This window comes from Lithobates pipiens, unplaced genomic scaffold, assembly GCF_037356315.1.
Source record: "Lithobates pipiens isolate NorthernLeopardFrog02 unplaced genomic scaffold, aLitPip1_a1.2 Scaffold_10, whole genome shotgun sequence".
In the NCBI taxonomy this organism is placed as follows: domain Eukaryota; kingdom Metazoa; phylum Chordata; class Amphibia; order Anura; family Ranidae; genus Lithobates; species Lithobates pipiens.
The window spans coordinates 25,492,672-25,514,456 of NW_027507686.1; the positions used below are offsets into that span (position 1 = coordinate 25,492,672).

Here is a 21,785-nt window from a genome sequence, read left to right on the forward strand (position 1 = left end):
AAGATTATGTACCTGCCCATAGCGACATGTGGCCGAAAGTGGTGGGAACATTTTTAAAAAAAATTTAAAAAATGTCCAAACACTAAAGACAGTGGTATTATCTAGCAGTAGGGCCATATGTGTGAAGCGCTGCTTTAAGGTAAAAAAAAAATCTTTACAGTTTGGACTTAAACAGAAATTTAATAAAAACGACAACTCTTCCCTATTCCATCCAAAACTAAAAGGAAAGCTTTTGAAGGATCTCCACAACAAACAAGTCAAGAAGCTCATTTTGGAGTCTACAAATTTGATGACCTGTGGGACCCCGACTCAACTCCAAAAGGCTCCTTTAGAAATGATTCTTTACATATTCTGAAAAGTGTGAAATGAACTGTATTTCCAGAATCAGCTGAAGCTGCACAGATATCTTTCTCCGCTTCTTAGCCATAAGTCTCCTTTTCTAAAGAAAGCAAGACTTTGACAGATCAGCATCCAGATGGTTCTCCTTGGGCCCAGGAACCCAGATGTTTAGCTCCCGTTTAGCTGAATCTGCTGAAAAGAGGCTCTTCTGTGTGACACTGAACAGGATCTATTCTGGTAACCGAGGTCCCAGCAGAGCCCGGAGCGGGGCCAAAATCCTGAGCGAGGGCTCCTGGGCCCAGAAAAGACAGCTGAGCGGAGTATTTGGCTTGGCGCGGGATATGAAAGCTCCGAGATGACATACTGTTTGCTCGTGGCCATTAGAGCCGGCAGCTTTTTATATTTGTCCTCTGCTGAATGCACTTTTCTTGTGGGGAAAACAGAAGCTTTTCTTTAAGCAGAGAGTTAGGAAGAACAAATTTAGGAAGGGCGGGATCCTTTGACTATTAATGAACCACAAAAGACGAGTAACAAGTTGGGCTGTGTAATAAAATATTAGTAACATTCAGGGGTAAATATGGAAAGGTTTAATCTATTAGTGAACAGTGAGGGTATACAGTATAAAGGATAAACCATTTTTTTGGACAACCTCAACTGGCATCTGAATCGATCCCTAATATCCTCCTTTTCTGGAATTTTTATTTTAGGCCGTGTACACACGGGCGGACTGTTCGCCCAACCTTGTCCGCTGAACAGTGTTTGGGCGGACAGTCCGCTCGTGTGTGGGCTTTCAGCGGACAGTTTCAGCGGACAGTTGGACGGACAAGGTTTTTCGGAAATTCCGAAAAACTGTCCGCTGAAACCTTGTTTGAGCGAACAGTCCGCCCGTGTGTAGGCTTGTTCGTCAAACAAAGTTGCGCGCATGCTCAGAAAGGATTTTCACGCCGAAAGCTATAATGCAGTGTATAGGACGTCGTATTTTTCGTCCCGTCGTACGTGCCGTTCACGTCATCGCGCACGGTTTCAGCAAACTGTTCGTCCGTCGTGTGTGGCCATGTCCGTCCATGCTAAGTTTGAGCGGACTGTTTGCCGAAACTGTTGGACGGACAAAGTTGGGCGAACAGTCCGCGCGTGTGTACGCGGCCTTACTTTAATCGTTCTGCAAGCTGATTATCAGCATTATGAATAGTGCTTTTCTTTGCATTGAATTTGTTAGATTTAATTTAGAAAACCTCCTAAAAAGCTCGTCTCCCTGACATGTTTGCTGTACTGGTTGACAAGCTCGGCACTGATCTAATGCCCCCTGCTACACTGATGATCTCTGCACTGAACTTGAGTTCCCTGCTATGTTGATGGACAAGCTTAGCGCTAACCTCCTACTCCCTACAACGCTAACTGACAAGCTCTGCACTGATCTGATCCTTCCTGCTGCACTGATTGATGAGCTCTACACTGATTTCATGTTTCCAGCCATACTGATGGACAAGCTCAGCACTATCCTCATAATTCTTGCTACACTGATTGTCAAGCAAGCTGTGCACTAATTTCATCCTCCCTGCTACACTGAGTGATAAGCTCTGCACTCATTTCACATTCCCCACTATACCAATGGACAAACGTTGCACTAACCTCATACTCCCTACTACACTGACTAGCTCTGCACTGTTCTGATCTTCCCTGCTACACTGACTGACAAGCTCTGCACTGTTCTGATCTTCCCTGCTACACTGAGTGAGGAGCATTGCCAGGGGCGGACTGACCATTTGGCTACTCGGGCACTGCCCGAGGGCCCCGGGCCACTAGGGGCCCCCATCAGGGTTGCCAGCTTCAGTAAAACCAGCGACAGTATGTAAAAATCTGTGTTTTTTTTTTTTACATCTGTCTCTGAAATGTCCCTTACCGACATAATTTTGGTCTAAAAAGCCTGAGATTATAGCTGCCCCACCTCTCCAGTACCTTCTCAGCCAATAGTATACTGTGTGGTCCCATAATCTCTGATTGCCTGTGGGCCCCATAATCTCCTATTGCCCGGGGGCCCCATGAGTTGTCAGTCCGTCCCTGAGCACTGCACTGACCTCAATTTCCCTACTATACTGATGGACAAGCTTAGCACTAAGCTCATACTCCTTACTACTCTGGCTGACAAATTCTGCACTGATCTGATGCTCCCTTTCACACTGATTATTGAGCTCTGCACTGAACTCATGAATCCTGATATAAGGATGGACAAGTTCAGCATTATCCTCATACTCACTGCTACACTGATTGACAAGCTCTGAACTGACCTGGTCCTTCTTCATGGATTGATGAGCTTTGCTCTGAACAAATATTCTCTACTATACTGATGGACAAGCTTTGCACTGTCCTAAGTCTGCCTGCTATATTGGGTGATGAGCTCTGCACTCACATCATACTCCTTATTAAGGCCCGTACACACGATCAGACTTTTTGACAACAAAAATGCAAATTCGTTTTGTGACATCGGACAAATGTTGGCTGTGCAAACAGACAAACTTTTCGACAACATAAGTCCGATGGAGCAAAGTCCGATCGTGTGTACAGAAAACCATCAGACTTTACAAACACGCATGCTCGGAACCAATGCAAAAGATCAGACAACAATACAGATATTGACCAAAGGTGGCGGTAAAGAGCAGAAAAACCATGTGATTTGGTGAAAGTTGGCTGAAAAAGTCAGATCGTATGTATGCTTAACAAGTTCACGGGAAACGCCCCTGGTACAGAAATCCACTGAAAAGTTTGTATAAAGTCCGATCGTGTGTATGAGGCTTAACACCGACTGACAAACTCTGCACTAATCTGATCCTCCCTGCTACACTGAGGGATGAGCTCTGCACTGACCTAATGTTTCCTGCTATACTGATGGCCAAGCTTAGCACTAACCTCATATCCCTTATTACCCTGACTGACCAGCTCTGCACTAGTCTAATCCTTCCCAGCTGCACCGATTGATGAGCTCTGCACTGACCTCATATTCCTTACCATAATGATGAAGAAGCTTATCACTAAGCTCATGCTCCCTACTACACTGACAGACAAGCTCTGCACTGATTTAAACCTCCCTGATACACCGAGTGATGAGCTCTGCATTTACCTTTGATAAATGCTATACTAATGGACTTGCTCAGCACTGACCTTATACTCCCTGCTACACTGATAGACAAGCTCTGCACTGATCTGATCGTGATCTGATTGTGATGGACAAGCTTAGCATTAACCTCATATTCCCTACTATTGTGATGGACAAGTTTAGCACTAACCTGATACTCCCTACTCAATGACTGACAAGCTTTGCACTCACCTGATCCTACCTGCTACATTGAGTCATGATCTCCGTGCTAACCTCATGATTTCTGCTATACCGATGGACAAGCTCAGCACTGTCCTCATACTCTCCTTCTACACTGTACTGATCCTATCATCTTTGCTACACTGATTGAAAAGCCCTTCGCCGACTGCATCCACCATGCTTTATTAATTGACAAGCTCTGCACTGACCTCATCCTACCTCGGTGTGTAAAGCCCCATACACACTATTAGATTTTCTGCAGATTTTTGTCTTCGGATTTACCAAAACCATGTAGTGCAAGGGCCTGCCTGATTACATACAAATTGAAACTCTTAAGGTTTGACCTCATATTATATGGTTTTGGTAAATCTGAAGACAAAAATATGCAGAAAATCCAATAGTGTGTATGGGGTCTGATGCCCCGTACACACGAGCGGATTTTCCATCAGAATTCCGCTCAAGCTTGGCTTGCATACACACGGTCACTCAAAAGTTCTCAGAACTTTTGATCGTCGCGGTGACGTACAACACTACGACGAGCCGAGAAAATGAAGTTCAAAGCTTCCGAGCTTTTTCCGACTGAAAAATAGAGAACCTGCTCTCAATCTTTTCCTGGCTGGAATTCTGCCAGCAAAAGTCCGATGGAGCGTACACACGGTTGGAATTTCTTGCCAAAAGCTCACATCTGACTTTTGCTGGCAGAATTTCTGATCGTGTGTATGGGGCTTTAGAGTATTTAGATTTATTGCAGCTGTGCAATTCAGATTTTTTTATATATAATCACTTGCAACCAGATTTAGTAAACTTTTCACAGTGCTCCTAGAAATAACTGTTATCTCGAGTCACATGACTTTGTAATGTGCAACCTCACTCCCTGAGGAGTACAGAGGGCTCAGCTAGGACCAGGGCCCACTCTGCCCTGCATTTTCCTGGCTCAGAACATTCACAAAATAGAGAGAGCAGCATTTAAAGAGATGTAGGGGTTTGGCAGATAAGCCGCCGCCCCCTTAGTCACTAATTTGCAGCATTCTTTGTATTTGGCTGGAGTGCACCTTTAAATCTGACACCACGTGCCCAGCATGCCACTCATGTGAATAATTAAATCATGGTGGCTGAATGATTATAAATGTCAACTTTCCCGTAAATTGTATGAAGCAGAACAAATCGATATAATCAACCACGTCGCTCATTTCACTTCCAATTCTGAAGATCAAACGCCTCCGCGCCAAATTAGCAACTGCTAAAATAAACTTAACCTGCAGGGCAACCCCAGAAAAATGCAAAACACACAACTGAATTGTCATTTCTGCCAAAACATTTGCCTGTGCTACATGACTGCATGGGATAAAAAGGGTGACACCACTATTCATGGACTGCAGTGACATCACCGCTCTCCAGATAAAGCATATATTATACAGGAGTGACATCACCGCTCTGCAGATATCAATCATATTATACAAGAGTGACATCACCGCTCTCCAGATATCAATTATATTATACAAGAGTGACATCACCGCTCTCCAGATATCAATTATATTATACAAGAGTGACCTCACCGCTTTCCAGATATCAATTATATTATACAAGAGTGACCTCACCGCTCTCCAGATATAAGTTACAGTAAAACCTTGGTTTGAGAGCATTTTGCAAGACCAGCAACATTTTTTTTTACCGATGTTGACTTGATATACAATTGATGTCTTGATATACAAGTAGCGTTATGTCACAACTGGATATAAAAGAGAAGAGAGGCGCCTCTAAGTGTAGCAATATGGTTACATTTAATGAAGGTACAACATTTAGCAACATATTGCTACACTTAGAGGCTCCTCTCTTCTCTTTTATACTCTGGAGCTCCTGCTGGATTTAGTTTCTAATCCCCTTGTGGAGGTTTCCATTTGTGGATGGACATTTTATGGTCACACAACCTGGTCACATTGCTATAATGTTTTTATATGGACTATAAACGGAAGGACTTATGAAAAAATGGTTGTGGAACGAATCATCTGAGTTTCCATTATTTCTTATGGGGAAATTCGCTTTGATATAAAAGTGCTTTGGATTACAAGCATGTTTCTGCAAAAATTATGCTCGCAATCCAAGGTTTTACTGTATATTATACAGGAGTGACTTCACAGATCTCCAGATATAAGATATATTATATAGGAGTGACAGCACCACCTTCCCGATATAAGATATACAGAAATGACATCACTACTCTCCAGATATAAAGTATATTATACAGGCGTGACATTACCGCACTCCAGATATCAGTTTTATTATACAGAAGTGGCATATCACAGCTCTCCAGATATAAGATACATTATACAGGAGTGACATCACCGCTCTCCAGATATAAGATATACAGGAGTGACATCACCACTTTCCAGATATAAGTTATATTATACAGGAGTGACATCACCACTCTCCATATATGTTATATTATAGAGGAGTGACATCACCGCGCTCCAAATACAAGATGTTATACAGGAGTGACATAATCACTCTCCAGATATAAGTGAAATTATACAGAAGTGACATCACCGCTCTCCAGATATAAGATATAATTTACAGGAGTGACATCACTGCTCTCTAGCTATAGGTTATATTATACAGGAGTGAAATCACAGCTTTCCAGAAATAAGATATATTATAGATGAGTGACATCACCGCTCTCTAGATATAGGTTATTTATATACAGGAGTGACATCACCGCTCTCTAGCTATAGGTTATATTATACAGGAGTGACATCACCGCTTTCCAGAAATAAGATATGTTATAGACGAGTGACATCACCGCTCTCTAGATATAGCTTATATTATACAGGAGTGACATCACCTCTCTCTAGATATAGGTTATATTATACAGGAGTGACATCACCGCTCTCTAGATATAGGTTATATTATACAGGAGTGACATCACTGCTCTCTAGATATAGGTTATATTATACAGGAGTGACATCACCGCTCTCTAGATATAGGTTATAATAAGCTGGCCATACACGAGCAGAATTTAGTTCAAATGTTTTCAAGTGAAGAACGTTTGTTTGATTTTCTAAGTGTTAGTGACGTCATATCATCTTTTATTTTTCAATGTAGTGATGAGAAAATTCGAAGGAGGAGGATGGAAAAAATGTTCTGAAACAAATTTCTAACAGTGAATGTTTTTTTTATTAAGCAAAGTCCATTTATCCTAAAATCCAATCAAAAAGCACTTTTGCGCACATTACCGCAGCGCAGCGGTGTGACCCAAGCCCGAATATTGTAAGCTACATTTTTCAAATGTCAAGAGTTACTTTCACAAATATTGCCCGATATGATCCCGAGTGTCCATTGTAGTGTATAGGGATCTATCTTTCAATGTAAATCTTGTGCTGATTGGTCGGGTGACCAGAACAGACGAGGTGATGGGGGGATGAGTGGTAGCAGAGGGAGTTTATTGCAGGTAACGGCGCTGCCCGCAGAGGTATGAGCGGGGTGAGACTGAAGCTCATTCTAGCAGTGTGGAAAAGTACCAGGACGGGGCCGAGCTGGCAGACGCAGCCAGAATGTTTGCCACCAAAATTACAGCCTGAGGACCTCGTCTCCTGGTCCGAGGTGACCTGACGTGACTCCGCGGGATCATTCTAGGAGAGGCCGAGGTGGCCCCGGGGGTGGGCGAAGCGTTTGAACTCGTCGTACGTGAAAAGCACTCGGCGGGCCCAGGCGACCCTCTGCCAACGCCAACACATGGCCCTCTTCTTCCCAAATCCTTTGCAGCTTCTCAGTACAAGTGAGAATGAAAGACTTTTTTTTTTTTAGAGGATTCCCTAATTTAGATGTTTTATTTGGAGAGACGGATTTCATTATCGCATAAACATTTCATTCACCGCTCCGGGGAAATTTACATCTGACCTCCGGCCTTCCCTTCAGTCTTGCACAGTTGTATCGTCTCCTCTCCTGGACTGAAATGGCTTACTCATTTCACCGTACACTGCGAGCTTCTCACAATGTGCATTAGAAGCTGCAGCAAGTCAAATAGAGCCCCACGTCATTTGCTGGCTGGAGGACGCCCAGCATCATGTAGCCCTTCTCACCCTGACTGCATAGCTCCCAACTGTCCCTGATTTGGAGGGACTGTCCCTGATTTGGAGCTATGTCCCTCTGTCCTTCATTCCTCCTCATTTGTCCCTCATTTTGGTCTGATCTATATATATTGTATATAAAAGGCACTTTTTTATCTATCAAAAAGTGTTTTCCAGTGATAAACCTTTCATCCAATTTCTAAATTGCTGTATTTGTAAATTCCAAAAGCCAATATAAAGGAATATTAGTGGTAAAAACCATCTTGTTTTTTTTGTACAATTCTCCTTTAAGTGGGCATGGTAGGGGGTGTGTCCTATGCCTGCATGCTTTTGCCAATAGGTGTCCCTCATTCCCATCTCAAAAAAGTTGGGAAGTATGCTGACTGTCCCTGGCCCCGCCCCTTTTTATTGATTAAATTTTAGTTCTTTCAATCATGGAGTCTCAGCATCACACATGCATAGCTCCTAACTGTCCCTGATTTTGAGAGACTGTCCCCGATTTTGAGATATCGAGGGACTGTCCCTGATTTTTGAGGGACTGTCCCTGATTTCGAGGGACTGTACCTCTGTCCCTCTTTCCTCCTCATTTATCCCTCATTTTGGTCTGATCCATATAGATGTATATAATGCTTTGACAATTGCTTTGACTCGGGGGGGGGGGGGGGGGGGTCTGTCAGACCTCGGGAGTGAAACCACTGCTTCCATTCAGCAAGGATGCTTTTCTGTGGCCTGCTGGCAGGGGACAGGCTGCTGTTCTCAAGCTGTGGCTGCTTTCTACAGAAAACACATTCCAAGATGTTGCACTCCTTTTGTCACGATGCTCCTGAAATGTATTTAGCGGATTTAAAATGAAAGTTCAGATATGGAGACTCTGCCTATGTATTCAATGACGGTATTCAGCCATGTTTGTGAATGTGATCACATTATTATAAATAATTGTATCAGTGCTTCCATAATCTTATTTGTCAGTATGCACACATAGGGAGAGCCATAGGCAGGATCTGCTGAGATAATGAACACTGCAGACGCTCTGCGTGCCTTACCCTGCAATGATCAGCACTTGTTCAGCAGCAATGCTGAATGCACAGCTATCAGTGGAAGAATCTACAAGTGTGGATGGATCCCGATAGCCGGACGGCGAGATAATCTGCCGTATTGTGCTTTATGGCAGGAATAGTGTTTCATATGTAGCTGAGAGGTTTGGCGCAAGCTGTCACAGGCCAGATGTGGATGGGCTATGCTGGGCCAAAATGTAATCGCTTAGACGGGGCGAAGGCTGCTGGTGTGCTGCTGCTTCAGCCTGTATATTTTCCGAGTTCAGTGTGCGTGGATCGGGGCCAAAATCCAGCGTTAAATATATCTATGGGGGTGGGGGGGGGGGTGTGTGGGTAATGTGTACTGGATGGAAAAAGAAGAAACATTAATCCAGCTGGGACGTGTCTCCCCCCGATGGGGAGGGGAAGGGCTCATCCACTCTGGCGCCTGCCAAGCCTCTGAGCTATGGATGTATGCTTCATTTATAAGGACTAGACTGACCGTGACAATGCAGCCTACCCATTCCTGGAGGTATCACTGCACTAAGTCATTGGACAGGCTGCATTCTAAGTGGTGTCCCCGGTTTCTTGTCAGTGATTAGGCTGCATTTTCAGTGATGTCACTGGTCTCTAGTGAATGGATAGGCTGCATTTTCAGTGATGTCACTGGTCTCTAGTGAATGGATAGGCTGCATTCTCAGTGATGTCACCTCTCTCAAGTGAATGGATAGGCTGCATTCTAAGTGATGTCACCTCTCTCTAGTGAATGGATAGGCTGCATTTTAAGTGATGTCACCTCTCTCTAGTGAATGGATAGGCTGCATTCTAAGTGATGTCACCTCTCTCTAGTGAATGGATAGGCTGCATTCTCAGTGATGTCACCTCTCTCAAGTGAATGGATAGGCTGCATTCTAAGTGATGTCACCTCTCTCTAGTGAATGGATAGGCTGCATTTTAAGTGATGTCACCTCTCTCTAGTGAATGGATAGGCTGCATTCTAAGTGATGTCACCTCTCTCTAGTGAATGGATAGGCTGCATTCTAAGTGATGTCACCTCTCTCTAGTGAATGGATAGGCTGCATTTTCAGTGATGTCACCTCTCTCTAGTGAATGGATAGGCTGCATTTTCAGTGATGTCACCTCTCTCTAGTGAATGGATAGGCTGCATTCTAAGTGATGTCACCTCTCTCTAGTGAATGGATAGGCTGCATTCTAAGTGATGTCACCGCTCCCTAGTAACTTGATAGGCTGCGTTCCCAGTGATGTCACTGGTCTCTAGTGAATGGATAGGCTGCATTCTCAGTAAGGTCACTGGTCTCTAGTGGATAGATAGGCTGCATTCTAGTTGAAATCACTACTCTCTAGTGAATGGATAGGCTGCATTCTCAGTGATGTCACCGGTTTCTAATGAGTGGATAGGTTGCATTCCCTAGGAAGTCACAGGTCTCTAGTGAATGGATAGGCTGCACTCTCATGCCGCGTACACATGATTGGAATTCCGGCCAGAAAAAGACAGATGAGAGCTTTTCATCTGCAAATGCGACCGTGTGTACGCTCCATCGGAATTTAGCTGTCCGAATTTCCTCCAGCCAAAAATTTATAGCATGTTCTCAATTTTCCCGACGGAAAAACTTTCTATCGGAAATTCCGATCGTGTGTATGCAATTCCGACACGCCAAAAATCACGCATGCTCAGATTCAACTACGAGACAGAAGCTATTGGATACTGGCTATTGAACTTCCTTTTTCTAGTCCCGTCATACGTGTTGTACGAGAATTCCGTTCGTGTGTACGCGGCATTAGTGATGCCACCGCTCCCTAATGAATGGATAGGTTGCATTCTCAATGATGTCATCGGTTTCTAGTGTATAGATAGGTTGCATTCTCAATGATGTCATTGGTTTTTAGTGTATGGATAGGCTGCATTCTCAGTGATGTCACCAACTAAGTTGTCCAATGTCTGTACAAAATGGGTGTTTTGGTGTCTGGTTGATGCTGAAGAAGTTTCTGGTCTCTCTTGGCGACTCTTCTAGTAAGAACTTTTGCACTTCATTTATATGATGAATAATTCAGAAGGAAGAGTGGGAACACTCAAGGAAATTTTTCAGTATGAGGATTAAGACTCTAAAGAGGGTGCAGAGCTGGTGTAGTGATTGGTCACCACCCATACCTCAAATATCGCTTTCAGGTAGATATTTAATATTCGTCCCATCAGATTTAATTCCATATGTTCTGAGAATATATTATTTATTCTTTTTAAATCCTGCTCAATGTCTTAGTCTGTTTCTCAGCACTGTGCCAGCCGGTGGAATAATCTTTAGTGGACGTCGCGTTAATCGCGCACATGTGCTCACTCAGCATATATAATGAAAATCAGATGACAGAAGTGCTTAATGTTAACAAGAATTAAACTCAAAGCCATAACGTTAGTCTGGGAGAAGTCGGAGGGGGTAATTCTCTGCAGGTTTCAAAACATATCCGAGCGCAGTCACATGTCAGCCGAGGCCAGTGAGTCCTGCACGGGTCACGCTGCTTTCATGTGATCCGCTCCACATCTGGACCCAGTTCTGAGCTGTGCTGGGGGTGGGAGTTAGAACTAAGCTAGTGGTGGAGTTGGAGAGTCTCACATTTTGCTTCTCTGTCTGTTTTTTACATATTTTTAAATAGAAAAAAAAAAAAATCATTCCTTCGGTGGTGGCCATACACACCGCAACTTAGTCATGTACAATCCATGTACAATTGTTCAATCCATGTACATAGATCCATGTACCATTTGATTAAAATGATCGAATCAACAAATCATCAAATTAGCCAAAATTCCCTTCCCGATTGATTTGGACTCAATTTCGTGTCGATTGGCTAAAGCAGAAAACGATTGATCTCGCTGCGTTGACTGGCAGCACTGAAATGCTTTGTTCATGAATTTGATAGTACTTTGGTTAATCAGAATGCACAGCAAAAACACAGATGCAATTGATAACTCATGATCACATCTTCCATTGATGGAAATCCACTCCCGTGGGGGGTATATTGATTGAATGGGTTGTTGGCTATATAGTGCACCCAGGAAAGTATTCACATCGCTTCACTTTTTCCACATTTTGTTACGTTACAGCTTTATTCCAAAATGGATTAAATTCATTATTTTCCACAAAATTCTACAAATAATATCCCATAATGACAATGTGACAGAGGTTTGTTTGATATCTTTGCAAATTTATTAAAAATAAAAAAAATGTAAAAAAATCCCTTTACAGAAGTATTCACAGCCTTTGCCATGACACTCGGAATTGAGCTCAGGTGCATCCTGTTTCCACTGATTATCCTTGAGGTGTTTCTACAACTTGATTGGGGTCCGCATGTGGTAATTTCAGTTGATTGGACATGATTTGGAAAGATACACACCTGTCTATATAAGGTCACACAGTTAACAGTGCATGTCAGAGCACAAACCAAGCCATGAAGTCCAAGGAATTGTCTGTAGACCTCCGAGACAGGATTGTATGGAGGCACAGATCTGGGGAAGGGTACAGAAACATTTCTGCAGTATTGAAGGTCCCAATGAGCACAGTGGCCTCCATCATTTGTAAATGGTAGAAGTTTGGAACCACCAGGACTCTTCCTAGAGCAGGCCGCCTGGCCAAACTGAGCGATTGGGTGGAGGGATAAGGGCATTAGTCAGGGAGGTGACCAAGAACCCAATGGTCACTCTGACAGAGCTCCAGTGTTTCTCTGTGAAGAGAGGAGAACCTTCCAGAAGAACAACCATCTCTGCAGCACTCCACCAATCAGGCCTGTATGGTAGAGTGGCCAGACGGAAGCCACTCCTTGGTAAAAGGCAAATGACAGCCCGTCTGGAGTTTGCCAAAAGGCACCTAAAGGACTCTCAGACCAGGAGAAACAAAATTCTCTAGTCTGCTGAAACTAAGATTGAACTCTTTGGCCTGAATTGCAAGCGTCATGTCTGGAGGAAACCAGGTACCGCTCATCACCTTGCAAATACCATCCTTACAATGAAGCATGGTGGTGGCAGCATCATGCTGTGGGTATGTTTTTTAGTGGCAGGAACTGGGATAATAGTCTGGATTGAGGGAAAGAGAAATGCAGCAATGTATAGAGACGTTCTTAATGAAAACCTGCTCCAGAGCACTCTGAACCTCGGACTGGGGTGAAGGTTAATCTTTCAACAGGACGACTCTAAGCTCACAGATAACAAATAGATAAAAAAGTTAAGGGGGGCTACGGGACAACTCTGTCCTTGAGTGGCCCAGCCATAGCCCAGACTTGAACCCGATTGAACATCTCTGGAGAGGTCTGAGAATGGCTGTGCACCGATGCCCCCCCCATCCTACTTGGTGGAGCTTGAGAGGTCCTGCAAAGAAGAATGGGAGAAACTGCACAAAAATAGGTGTGCTAAGTTTGTAGCATCATACTCAAGAAGACTTGAGGCTGTAATTGGTGCCAAAGGCGCTTCAACAAAGTATTGAGCAAAAAGGCTGTGAATAATTATTCATTTTTAATAAATTTGCAAAGATTTCAAACAAACCTCTGTCTCTGCACCGTAGATCAATTAGTCCTATCAGGAGAGATCGATTGGAAAACAAATTGAAAAATAATTTGACAGGTTTAAATTGCATGGCAAGTTGAGGTCAACCCTATTGTCGGCAATTAGCAATTTCGGGAGTGACTTGCATAGACATCTGTGCATGAAGCCACACAGATGTCTTCAAAGTCGCTCTGAAATGCGGCTTTGAAATCGTGCGATTTCACATGAAGTTGCATGTTTTCATAGCTGTATTCAATGTGAACGAGGGCTTATTGAAGCATGTATGGCCACCATAACACACAACGTGATCTACTCCTCATGGGATCCTTTGTAACTTTTACTTCATTTACTTGGCTTAATAATGTAATTATGTCCGTTCAAATAATCATATTCATTTGTGTTATGAATGAGAGGTTAACAGGGAAGTAATTTTTGATGAGACTTATTTTTTCATTTGCTTGTTGTGCCATAATTCCATGAATTAGTTATTTATCTTAGGAGTGGGCAATTCACAAAAAGTGCATTAATTACTGCATGCATTTTTTAATTTATTTTAAAGTTTTTAATGTATTTTTTACACTTTATTTTATTACAGAGTGGGCCGAGTTCAGCGAAAAGTAAAACATTTAGCAGTTGTATTCCTACTATTGCTGAATGTGACAGTTCCAGCTCAGAGATACTGGTTGTCGGAGAGCTGGCCCCGGCCGCCCTAACAACCAGTGATTCATCCCTGGTCTGGGTGCTTTTATTTCTAGGGTAAGGTAGAAGGGTTTTAGAATTCCATCCTTGCTCATTCACATGGGGGCGGGGTCAGTATCTCAGAGCCCTCTTATTGTTAAAAGTGGCATTCAGCTTTTAATAAGCTCCCGCCCGCAGACCCCCAAAAACAATGAGCCAGGGTTGCGAGGAAGAGGCCCTTGTCCTCATCAACATGGGTAAGTTACCCCCCCATGTTGAGGCATGTGGCCTGAAATGGTTCAGGGGGGGGGGGCACACTCCTCCTCCTATGCTATTCCTGCATGTTTGTATAAGGGTATTTTTTTTTTTTTTTTTTTAATTGAGGTGTTTGGCGGGCGCTTGTGCTATTTTTTCTTTTTTTGGACTTGGGTCCCCTTGAAATTCATACCAGACCCAAAGGGGAATCAGTGTTTCTTATCCTTAAGCCCTGATGAAGGGGTAAGTTTTGTCCCCTGAAATGTGTTGGATTTCTTGTTTGATCTTCCACCTGATTTTGTGTTGGAATAAATTTGTATCTGGACTATTCATTCAAGGTGCGGCACTTCAATTTCAGATTCATTTATATGCAGGAGATAATGTAAAACTTAAAAAAAAGTTCAAAGGTTTTCCCACTCTATCCAGAATGCAAAAATGAAAGTTTTGTTTGAAGCTTCTCTTTGAGATGAGCAGATTCACATTTATATGCAGAAAAAGGTTATCCAATGAAGACTTGGCAATGTCTAGAATATAATCAGTAATAAAGTATTTTTATTTTCTTTTTTGTCTGAGCAGACATGGGACGAGGAGCTGGAAAGGTCTTCAGAAGCCTGGGCTCAGGAGTGTATGTGGGAGCATGGACCAACCAATCTTCTCATGTCCATTGGACAAAACTTGGCTGTACATTGGGGCAGGTGAGAGACATTACTGGAGCCATCATTCTACCAATCAATCAATTAGTCAATCAGTCCATCCCCATGTATTGCACAGTGAGGTACAAATGAAATTGGCGGCCAATATGGGGAAACACATCCTTTCTTCCAGCACTCACGAAGTTGCATGAAGACTTTAGAGGTCAGTTGGATGTGTAACCACAACCCAACTGTCCCATGGTGCAGCACAATTTTACTTGTCCCAATGAATCAATCACCATGTATTGCATAGTGGGATACAACTGCAATAGCTGTTCAACATTGGGAAACACATCCAGTGCCTTTTTCCCAGCACTCACAAAGTTGCATGTAGACATCAGAGGTCATTCGGATGTGTGACAATGACACAGCTGTTCCATGGTGCAGCACAATCTGCTTGTCATAATCAATAAATCAATCAAACCACCCCCATTTATTCCATATTGTGATAGAACTGCAATTGGTGGCCAACGTGGGGAAACGAGTGCCTTTTTACAAAACTTAAAGTAGACATCAGAGGTCAGTTTGATATGTGACTATTACTCAATTGACCTATGATGGAGCACAATCTGTTTGTCCCCCCAATAAACATGTGAACACTTAAGTTCTCAGCTCCGTCCACCTGTTTGGTCCTTTGCAAGAGGTCAACCCTCATTGATGTGATCAAAAATTCTCTACAGGAGGCTGGGCTGGGAACACTGTGCAGAGATCCAGCTGGTGTCCCCAAGAGATTCAAGGCAGTAGTTGGTTCATCTCATCAATACTCAGGCATAACTGAAAGATGACTTATGACTAGAAAAACCTTGTAGTGAATTCTCAATTTTTGGGTCTGCCAGCTACAAAAATCTCTAGAAACCTTACATGCCATGATCACTCGCTGGCATGAAATATTGCTACAGGAAGACTACAGGAAGATTATTTGTATAACTGCCCATGTAAAGGTAAATAACATTCCAATTCTTTTCTCTTCTTGAAGATATCGCTCTCCGGCTTTTCACGTCCAGTCCTGGTATGATGAGGTGAAGGACTATACCTATCCATACCCACATGAATGCAACCCATATTGTCCCGAGAGATGTTCAGGACCAATGTGCACCCATTACACCCAGGTGAGTGGTCTGATCTCGTCTGGACAAGACCTAGCAGTTCTCCAATGTTGGGTGCGAGCCTGCAAGGATTCCATGATTCTTTTTGTTACCCATAAGGCTGAAGTTAGGGTTAAAAAAACGGAACTCCAGGCAGATAAAAAAGATACAAATTAATTCAGCTTCATAGTTATACATAAATCATTAAATGCTGTTTATTCTAAATGCATGCAGTGTAAGTACCTGAATTTGACTTGGTATCAGCCCCTTGCAATCCCTGTACAACAGAGCTCCGACTGGGAGAGAGAGGCAAAAACAACACAAGAAGCCCTTGTGAATGAGCCCTTACTGTGAATGGGTCCTTAAAGGGCAACTCTGAATGGCAGTGCATCTCAATAGCATCAAGGGCCCCCCGGAAAAGTAATGCACTGGGGCCCCTACCAGCCTGCATCAGGTGTCCCCATTACAGCGTCCCCATACATCAGGTGTCCCCAAACATCATGTTCCCCTTTCACAGTGCCCATATAAATTAGGTTTCCCCATACATCAGGTTCCCCCATCGCAGTGTCGTCCTACATCAGGTTCCCCCATCGCAGTGTCCTCCTACATCAGGTTCCCCCATCGCAGTGTCCTCCTACATCAGGTTCCCCCATCGCAGTGTCCTCCTACATCAGGTTCCCCCATCGCAGTGTCCTCCTACATCACGTTCCCCCATCACAGTGCCCATATTTATCAGGTACCCCATCAGTGTCCCCATACATTAGGTGTCCCAATTACAATGTTCCCATACATTCAGTGTCCCCATCACAGTGTCCCCCTTACATCAGGTGTCCCCCTTACATAAGGTTTTCCCATCACAGTGGCCTCTTACATCAGGTGTCCCTATTACAGTATCCATATGCATCAGGTTCCCCCACTATTGGCTAGTGCCCTCTTTATAGTCCCATTGTACGTGGTGTACGTCACCTCGTTCTGAACGATTGGATTTTCCGACAACTTTGTGCGACTGTGTGTATGCAAGACAGGTTTGGGCCAAAATCCGTCGAAAAAAATCTGACGGATTTTGTCATCGGAATGTCCAACCATGTGTACAGGGCGTAACACCAGAGCAACTCATCTGGTAGGCTCCCTTTAAATCCACTACAGCTATTTAAATGCGGTACCGCAGTGCACCGTGAGACCCGCAGGTGACCCGACCTCCCAGGCAGAGCCGAACCGCAGCCGCCGGCCGCACCTCTCCGAACAGACTCCCGTTGACCATGTTAACTTCTTCTTTTTTTTTTTTCACCCATCTTTTCCATCTCCAGATCGTCTGGGCCACGACCACAAAAGTGGGCTGCGCGGTCAACGTCTGCAAACGGATGAACGTGTGGGGAGAAATCTGGGAGAACGCCGTCTACCTGGTGTGCAACTATTCCCCAAAGTAAGGACCAGAATGCGCAACTCGGAGGTTGGTGGGGAGGAGGGGGAGCCTTGTTGGCGCATACACAAACAGGGCTTTCATCGCCGGCGGTGTAGGTGGAAAATACTCCTTGCGGCATCAGTAAACCCCTCTGTCTTCCTATAGGACAGACTTGGCGTCCTCTTAAAAAACATCATCACTTTAATGTGCATAAAATGTATCAAATTGTCACAAAGGTCAACGCGACAATTGGCAATCGATTAGCGTAATGCCAGGAGGTTTCGCGGAGGATGTAAACACTTTCTGAGTTCTAATCTTAGCCCATCCGCTGTGAGATTCAAAGCATCTTTCTATCCATTCATAGCAGGTTACTGGGAGCACGGCCGCAGTCTGCCATCGCGGCGCACAGTAGCTACATTCATACCATCGCCCCTCTTAGGTTACCTCACCCGAGAGAGCAGAGGAGGCTCACGATACGCCTATGATATGAATCTAATGTCGATTTTTTTTGCTCTCTCTCATTTTTTCAGGGGTAACTGGATTGGTGAAGCGCCATATAAAAACGGGCGACCTTGCTCCGAGTGCCCACCCAGCTATGGCGGCAACTGCAGGAACAACCTCTGCTACAAAGGTAAAGAGCTCAATGGTTCCTAAACAAACTGTCTGTTTTTCTTTGAAATTTCAGTTGAGATGGAGTTTGGCCAATTTGATTTTTAACCCCTTCCTGCTGGCCCTTTCTGTGGAGGTGGAGCTCTTGATCAGGTGATCACTACGATTGGCTGTCACAGCGGTTATATGATTGGGACCAGTGCAGGGACAAGATCATCCAGTGCCCAGGGCAAAAGATGCCAAACTGCTCCCTCCTCCCATTTCTTTTAGGGTGCCCCCATCCCTTGAATAAACCATTGTGCCCAGGGCAGCGACCCTCCTGCCCACCCCTTGTCCTGCCCACCCCTTGTCCTGCCCACCCATTGTCCTGCCCACCCATTGTCCTGCCCACCCCTTGTCCTGCCCACCCCTTGTCCTGCCCACCCCTTGTCCTGGCCCTGATTGGGACCCCATCCTCTCAGCTCTGGAAATGTAAACAGTGAGTGGGAGGTTGTCTGTGACAGCTTGGTCGGTGTGGTGGGAGCACGCAGTGAGCGCTCTCTAGTTAAAGAACAGCAGAGCCCCATAAACACATATATGTGGCAACCTGGAGTTAAGGCCCACCCGCCGTGCTGCTACATTTAATAAATTGATGTTTTCAATAATATAATTTTAATATTTGTATTAAATATTTTAAAAATGAATGACCGTCCCGCTGGGCATGCTGAGTTGCTGCATGCATGCTTGTTGGCAGCCTGTGTCTGACTGATTCAAGTGGACCTTTCAGTAACTTTATGAATCTTTGTGAATACATTGCTCACACATTACAATTAGTGATCAGTTTGGGGGTGTTTGGACTAGGATTTGAACATTAAAAATTCATGACATTCCTTTTGCTGGGCATGCTGAGTTGCTGCCTGCATGCTTGTTGGCAGCCTGTGTCTAACTGACTGATTCAAGTGGAGCTTTTGGTAGCTTTACAAGTTTTTGTTAATACATTTCTGACATTTCACAATTAGGGATGAGCTTGGGGGTGTTGAGACAAAAATGTGAACATTAAAAATTCATGACATTCCTTCTGCTGGGCATGCTGAGTTTCTGCATGCATGCTTGTTGGCAGCCTGTGTCTGACTGATTCAAGTGGACCTTTCTGTATCTTTACAAGTCTTTGTGAACGCATTCCTGACACATCACAATTAGTGATAAATTTGGGGGTGTTTGGATTAGGATTAGAACATTAAAAATTCATGACATTCCTTTTGCTGAGACATACTGGTTTGCTGCCTTCATGCTTGTTGGCAGCCTGTGTCTGACTGATTCAAGTGGACCATTCTGTAACTTTACAAGTCTTTGGGAATAAATTCCTGACACTTCACATTTAGGGATGAACTTGGGGGTATTTGGAATGAACTGCGAGCCAACCTAGCTTCCTGGCGGCCTCAGACACGAGCGTTTGGATAATAGTGCGAACACGCCCAAACTCATCACAATATACAACAATGTCATTTATTTTATTTTTTTTATTATTTTTTTTAGAACAGCACCTTTTATTTTGAAAAAGCAGCCCTTGAGCTCAGATTTGGTAACTTTGCCTAGGCTCGGATGATATCATCAGTCAGCTGTTGTAACATTGTAACTATGCATATGTACAATATGCATGTGCAAGGCTACACTGTTGCGACAGCTAGCTGATGACATCATCTGTGCCTAGGCAAAGTTACCAAATCTGAGCTCAAGGGTGACTGGTTTACAGGTTGAATGGGCCGCCCTCCGCTCCAAAGAAGCTCATGTACCAAATCTTGGCACAAAGCCAGGAGCATTTGGTGTTGCATTTTTTGCCGTGATTTTATCGCATTTTGTTGCTCGACAAACGTGGCAAAGATTGCAATGCGTTTGGGGTGCAATTAAGAAATAATCTCATCACAAACATCTCCTGCATTTTGCAGCAAAACTGGAATCCCGGACCGAATCGTTGGCCGAAGCGCCGCAATTCTGCCCGCAATTCCAGAATCGCTGTAAAATGCAAGGCGTGTTTCCAATGCGATTATTAATGGCACCCCAAATGCAGTTCCAATCACTTAGGTGTGAACAGAGCCCTAGGCTTTCTTTTGATTCTGCCCGCTTTTCCAGAATCGCTGCAAAATGCAAGGCGTGTTTCCGATGTGATTATTTCTTAATAGCACCCCAAACGCAGTTCCAATCGCTTAGCTGTGAACAGAGCCCTAGGCTTTCTTTCTGATCCGGCCAGTACGTCTGTTGTTTTTCAAAAGAACAAGCTCTCCATCAGAATGTATCAGTTTACCTGGATGAGACTAACCATTTAACACTGGTAGGGGTTGCTTGCAATGATCAGCTTTTATTTATGTAAAACCTTTATCCCAAAAGGAAACAAAAACTGCTGTAACTGATTATAAAGTGTGAGTTTGGCTTTAATTTGTTAGTGTATCAAAACGTATCTGCACTTCTAAGAGCCGGTTCACACAGCGGGCGATGCGAGGCGACACGACTCGCCTCGCCTTGCTCTCGCAAGTCGCCCCTGTTCTGTACAATGGAACCGTTCTGAGAGGAGCGACTCGAGTCGCTCCGACTCAGAAAAAAGGTTCCTGTACTACTTTTGGGCGACCTCGGGGCGACTTGCATTGACTTCTATACAGAAGTCATTTGCAAGTCGCCGCTGAGGCCGCGGCAGGTCGCGGCGAGGCAAGTCGGAGTCGCCTCGCCTCGCCTGCTGTGTGAACCGGCCCTAACACTCCCCTCCTCCCAGAGTGACAATGCTGCTGTCCGCTGTGCCTCCAGTTCTCCTTCATCCAGAGTGGGAGCACGCTAATACAGGAGATGTGTTAAGCCCCATACATCAGATTTTCTGCTGATTTTTGTCTTCAGATTTACCAAAACCATGTAGTGCAAGGGACCTGCCTGATTGTATACAAATTGAAACTCCTAAGGTTTGACCTCATATTATGTGGTTTTGGTAAATGTGTATGGGGCTTTACTGGCCAAGTCACCAGGTGAAAAAAGGTAGAAAAGCCTGAAAAAGAAAACGAATGCAGCCAACACATATTGATTGGAAAGCTGCGTTTTTGGTTTTGGAGGTAATACCTCTTTAAAGCATCCAGCCATCTTGTTAGAAATTCTGAATTGATTTCAGGAAAGCCGTTCTGTTCAAACACTTCTTCAGGCCTCTGCGGCGTCCCGGCTGGTGACTACGTTCCCCTCCCTCCGAAGTCCTGGAACAATCATCAATGGGCTGTTTTGAAGAGTCGTCGTCACCTTTAACGCTCGTCTTCCCTGAAATGTTGTGAAGGGAAAAAAAAAAAAAAAAAGTCGTCGGGAATTGTTTAATCAGCTGTAAAAGCCGTTAATCTGCCGCAGCTATCCCGTCTCTGCGAATCCAGCGATGATCAGAAGCGCTTGTTCTGGCATGCGGGGCTGCCCGGCAACCAAATATTTAACGCGTTATTGAGCGTTCCATGATGAATCGTGAAAGCGTTTTATTATTTTAGTCGTAAAAACTGCAGCCCGGGTCTGCCCGGAGGACTTTCATCGTGGCTGGGTTACGTGTACATCACACGTCGCGGGCCCTCATGCGATTCCCATTAGGAAGACGTCATACGGTGGGGCTCGCCAAAATGTGCCTTTCTGGTTTATGGTGGCGCAATAAAGCAAAAAATGCGCAATTTAGAGAAGTATTTCACCAATATCGGGGGAGAGATGCCAGAGATACAGAGCTTTTATGTTAAAGAGGTTCTCTGCAGGTGTGGCTTTGTGCATTTTGCAATTTTACAAACTTGA

At 44.2% G+C, this 21,785-nt stretch overlaps 1 protein-coding gene across 2 annotated transcripts in view; it reads left to right on the plus strand.

The window, feature by feature from the left end:
- CRISPLD2 (cysteine rich secretory protein LCCL domain containing 2) overlaps nt 1-21,785 on the plus strand; it is a 115,096-nt gene that overhangs the window by 68,933 nt on the left and 24,378 nt on the right. For both annotated transcript variants that reach the window (XM_077453031.1, XM_077453042.1), the window contains 4 exons: nt 14,803-14,921; nt 15,895-16,027; nt 17,311-17,426; nt 17,936-18,036. In XM_077453031.1, the coding sequence (XP_077309157.1) occupies nt 14,803-14,921; nt 15,895-16,027; nt 17,311-17,426; nt 17,936-18,036 (469 nt within the window). The remainder of the gene's footprint in view (nt 1-14,802; nt 14,922-15,894; nt 16,028-17,310; nt 17,427-17,935; nt 18,037-21,785) is intronic.